Raw genomic sequence first — 5,258 nt, forward strand, 5'->3', positions numbered from 1 at the left:
GTCCAATCGGGGTAACCCGAAAATCGCAGGAAAAATCACTGAACTATGAGTGCAGACCTAAACAGAGACTACGAGATTGGCGAGGAGATCGGCCGCGGGCGGTTCGGCGTCGTCCACCGCTGCACGTCGCGCTCCACCGGAGAGGCCTTCGCCGTCAAGTCCGTCGACCGCTCCAACCTCGCCGACGACCTCGACCGGGAGCTGGCGGAGATCGAGCCCAAGCTGGCCCAGCTCGCCGGCGCGGGGAACCCGGGCGTCGTGCAGGTGCACGCCGTCTACGAGGACGACTCGTGGACCCACATGGTCATGGACCTCTGCTCCGGCCCGGACCTGCTCGACTGGGTCCGCCTACGCCGCGGCGCGCCCGTGCCGGAGCCCGTCGCCGCGGACATCGTCGCGCAGCTCGCCCAGGCGCTCGCGCTCTGCCACCGTCGCGGGGTCGCCCACCGCGACGTCAAGCCTGACAACGTCGTCCTGGACGTCGACGACGACGGTGAAAACAGCTCCCCGCGCGCGCGGCTCGCGGACTTCGGGTCGGCCGCGTGGATCGGCGCCGACGGCGGCCGCGCCGAGGGCCTCGTGGGCACCCCACACTACGTCGCGCCCGAGGTTGTTTCCGGCGGTGACTACGGCGAGAAGGCCGACGTGTGGAGCGCAGGCGTGGTGATGTATGTGCTGCTCTCCGGCGGCGCGCTCCCCTTCGGCGGCGAGACGGCGAAGGACGTGCTCTCGGCCGTGATGCGGGGCAGCGTCAGGTTCCCGCCGAGGCTGTTCTCCGGCGTGTCTCCGGCCGCCAAGGACCTGATGAGGCGGATGATGTGCCGCGACGAGTGGCGACGCTTCTCCGCCGAGCAAGTTCTCCGTAAGCACGCGCTAACCCCCTACATCTTTTGTCCTTGAACCGGAAAAATCATGCCCAACCGCAGTTTTCATCTGAGATTAGATCCAGGAATTAACATCCAGGAATTAACTCTTTGTAATGCAGGCCACCCGTGGATCGTGAGCGGCGGAGGAGCCCGGGCGATGGAGCAGCCAACCTGAACGGCCACCGGATCCGAGACTCGCCAAAGCAGATCGAGGCAGATTTAGACCATGCCGTCCGTGGGACCCCGGCTCCGCAGAGAAGTAGAGATAGTCGGCGATCGAGACGCACCGGCCGACGATGTCAATACGGTTTTGTACACAAGGCCGCGCAGATACATACGGTAGTATCGCGCTACGGCAGTAGATCGAGTGAACCTTAGAAGAAGAGCAGTAGCAGCTCCGCTTGGACCTGTGTTTGTCCAGCTTTTATCCTTTGTTGTGTGCGATGCTGCATGTCATGATGGATGATGCAGAAGGAGGTTTTGTATATATTCTAGCGTGCGTACGTCTTGTACAAACTAATGGAGTTGGAATAATAAGATGATCTATAGCCTAGCTTATGTGCCTTTCGGCCGGCCCCCGCCGTATCGAGGATATTCTAACAGCTTTAGGTAAACACTCCACTCGCGAAGTCTCAAGTTGCAACGAAATCTTCAGTCGGCTGTCATGCGAGTTTCTCCTTATACAAATATAAACAAGGAGAAACAATCGAAGAGCTGCTAAGACAGCCTAGTTATGTACTCCCTCCTTTCATAAATATAAGTCTTTCTAAAGATTTTAATATGAACTACGTACATGTGACTCTAAACTACGTCTATATACATATGTATGTGCTTATATATTTATATTTAGGAACGAAGGGAGTGCTACGTATGAGTATGACACATGGCTCGGGGAGGACACATTATGTAGGTAGGATCAGAGAATGACCATGGAAATTGTATAATCCGCTCCTCTGCAGCCTCAAACTCTTTGGATCAAGCTCCAGTGTCTATTTTCCAAGGAGCAATCAACTCAAAAGGAGGAGTACAGCTGCAACTCTCTCATGTATCAAGACCAGACCTTCGTCGGCTCGACGAAAATGACCTGACATCCAAATGGCGTTTTTCCTCCCCTTTGCACTGTCTTTTCTTCCGTTCCACGACTCCGCCCTTTCTCTGCAAGTACGTACAGTACGAGCGGTACAGCGACCTGTCACGCGTCTGGGAGCCTTGTGGCCTCCGCCGGACGGTGAGCATATTCGCCGGCTTATTCCCACCCGGGCCCTGCCGCGTACTCGGACAGCTGTCGCCGCCCGCGGTTTCTTCGCCGCGATGCTACCTTCGTCCGCAAGCGAGAAGAAGAGACCGGAATCCTGTGGATGTGGAGGTGGAGCCGGCCGGGCGGCAGCGAAGCGCACGCGGTACGGCGAACGTGGCCGGGACGTACGTACGGCGCGGGTCCAACGTGGGCGCCTCCGCCTCGCACGCCTTGACTTTGCTATAAGCGGTTGGGGGGAGTAACGTGATAGGCCCTTCCCCTTATTCGATCTGCCCCCTCCCCTCTCTGTGATTGCCTTGGCGTGTAAGGCGGGGATTCATTCAGCGCTTCCTCTATCAGTTTATGAGCGACCTTCTAGAATGTGCGTCCGATAATTTAGGCCATCAGTGCTCTGCCCACATAGGAACGAAGTGATGACCTGACCAATGGGAGATACCCCTCCGTCCCATAATTTAAGACTTTTTTGACACTACATTGAAATACGTACTTTCTTTGTGTTTTTTTAAATCTGCATGAAAGATTTAATCAAAGTCAAACATTGTAAAGTTTGATCAATTTTATAAAAAAAAATATCAACTCCTACAATACTAAAGCTATATGATATGAAAAATTAATTTCATGATGCATCTAACAATGTTGATTTCATATTATGAATCTTGATAGTTTTTTTATAAAATTAGTCAAAGTTAATAAAGTTTGACTTTGACCAAATCTTATATACAGGCTAAAAAGAAACGGAGGGAGTATGTGCTCGTTGAGCTGACCTGACCTAACCTTCTCGATGGTGATTGCATACTCTCAAATTGAACAGTAATTATATATTATCCTCAAATTCCTTGCAGCTAAATGTAATCAGTTCTGTTCTGGGGCTAGTGGCGTTGCGCCGCTAGTTAGGTCAACATGAGAGCATGCAAAATTGACCATGGCTTCGCTCATCGGTACCACTACTAGTACAAATGACTTAATTTAAGAGCTAAGAGTGATTGTTTTCTACTTTGTAAGTAAAGAAATGTTGAATTCATGTGCTTAGAACTAGTACTACGGCAGATTGCATGTTACCATGGTCGCCTTGGAATACGGGATTCTCTGGACGGCTGGTTTTTCTATTCTTAGAACTCACTTTGTACTAGTATAAATTAGTGTACGCATCTCTTTCAGAAAACAGGCAGCTTTCAACGGAAGTATTCGCTGTACCAATTGAGGCCTGATATGTCCAAATAAATGCTGGCTTGACGTATCAATTCGATATGTTGTTTTTTCAAATGATGTGTGATCATACATCTACGCAGGCACATCAATTATATACGTGGGGGACATGATTGAAGAACAATTCAGCTAGTGGACTAGTCAGTGATCAACTTCATTTCTTCAAGGAGAAGCCATGAAAAAGAGTATTATGATTGAGCAACTTCTCATTAGAAAACAATGGCAATTTTATCCGGTATTTCACTTAGCCAGAATGCTAGATGACCACAAACGACATACATATTACGTCGTGTGAACATTGTGTGGACACAATATAGACGAAGCCGAACATAATAATTTGCCAGAAATAATTTGGACTAGATATATGTGCAGTGCATTAAACACGTCATCTACTTTAAACTATCAAGTGAGTCAGGTTATATTTCAAGTTGACATCCTTAGCCGTTTGATTGGCATCTTTTCAACTGTTCTTGTCGTGGGAAAATATTTGATCTATTCATCTTCGATCATGGCAGTACAACGAACACCAGGAAAAAAAATTACATTCACATTCATAGACCACCTATCGTATGAGATGGTTTGGGCATATTTAGCGCAAGCCTCCAGAAACTCCAGTGCATTGCGGACGGCTAAAGCGTGCGGAGAATGTCAAGAGAGGGCAGGATAGACCGAATTTGACTTGGGAGGAGTCCGTTAAGAGAAACCTGAAGCATTGAAGTATCACCAAGGAACTAGTTATGGACAGTGGTGCGTGGAGGCTTGCTATCCATGTGCCAGAGCCATGAGTTGGTCGCGAGATTATTATGCATTTTACCTATAGTCTACCCCAACTTGTCTGGGACTAAAGACTTTGTTGTTGTTGTTGTTGTTGTTGTTGTTGTTGTTGTTGTTGTTGTTGCTGTTGTTGCTGTTGTTGTTGTTGTTGTTGTTGTTGTTGTTGAGGAGGAGTATCGTAGATCGAAAAGATTCAACTTGAAGACACACGAACACATACAAACGGCGAACGGATCCAAGCAAACCCACCAAAGACAGATCCGTTAGAGACACACCTCCACACACCCATTGACGATGCTAGATGCACCACTGGAACGGGGCTAGACGGTGAGAACCTTATTTCATCTTCATGGAGACACCGTCATCTGGCCTTCCTGGACAGGACACAAACTCTAACAAAACTCGCAAACACATCTAAAAACGGACCCCTCCCACTGGCAAGGGCCGGGATCCACCGCGGCCCCATGCCCCTAAAGCCACTGGAGAGGAGGCGGACCGGCGATGGTGCCGGCGGGAGGCGGAGAAACCCTACTTTTTTAGGAAAGGAGACGGTTGCATGAGCCACACTGCTTTTGTGCTTTCTTCTTACCATACATTGACATCTTTCCAACCTTTGTGCTTATATAAATCTCACATGAAGTATCAAATATTGTTTCGGAGGGCCGTTTTGGCTCTGGGAGCATATGCTTCATGACGAACATTAAATTAAAAAAAAGTAGGCACATTTAAAAAATATATTTTTTATGTGGATGTTCATGTTAGTCTAACAAAGCATGTTGGACAATTTTCATGCGCAACGGGATAGTAATGTTTCGTCGGTCAAAAACAATAAAACTAAGTGCAATATTTGACGTTCGATTTGTTTTTTCACACAGGTCAAAATGTTTAAACTTTTCCTGTAAAAATTTGCAGTAGCATTCGGGTGTGACAATTAACACATCTAATTTTATTAAAGAAATTAACATCTGGAAAAGGTATTTTTGGCGGACCGGAGCATATGCTTCCAAAAAGTCAAATTGAATTTCTGGTATTGTTTATTTTATCTTCTAAATTTGGGGTGACGCCAGTATGCGGATAGATGCAAACTCAGACCTTGCTCTGTACCATCGAATCTGCCCTGTATCGTGGAGTCTCCTCCATGTGATCGATGGGGG

The 5,258-nt window shown here is 48.4% G+C and overlaps 1 protein-coding gene across 1 annotated transcript; it reads left to right on the top strand.

Moving 5' to 3' along the window:
* On the top strand, positions 1–1,419 carry LOC123137520 (phosphoenolpyruvate carboxylase kinase 1). Its single transcript, XM_044557308.1, has 2 exons — positions 1–862; positions 986–1,419. The coding sequence occupies exons 1-2, from the start codon at positions 46–48 to the stop codon at positions 1,039–1,041; spliced, it is 873 nt and encodes a 290-aa protein (XP_044413243.1). The 5' UTR covers positions 1–45; the 3' UTR covers positions 1,042–1,419.
* The last annotated feature ends 3,839 nt before the right edge of the window (positions 1,420–5,258 follow it).

This window comes from Triticum aestivum, chromosome 6B, assembly GCF_018294505.1.
Source record: "Triticum aestivum cultivar Chinese Spring chromosome 6B, IWGSC CS RefSeq v2.1, whole genome shotgun sequence".
NCBI classification, from domain to species: domain Eukaryota; kingdom Viridiplantae; phylum Streptophyta; class Magnoliopsida; order Poales; family Poaceae; genus Triticum; species Triticum aestivum.

What these genes read in the sequence shown, in the direction of transcription:
- LOC123137520 (XM_044557308.1), top strand. Translation starts at nt 46, where the DNA reads ATGAGTGCAGACCTAAACAGAGACTACGAGATTGGCGAGGAGATCGGC. An exon ending in CTCCGCCGAGCAAGTTCTCC is followed by an intron (nt 863 to 985) that starts GTAAGCACGCGC and finishes TTTGTAATGCAG; the next exon opens with GCCACCCGTGGATCGTGAGC.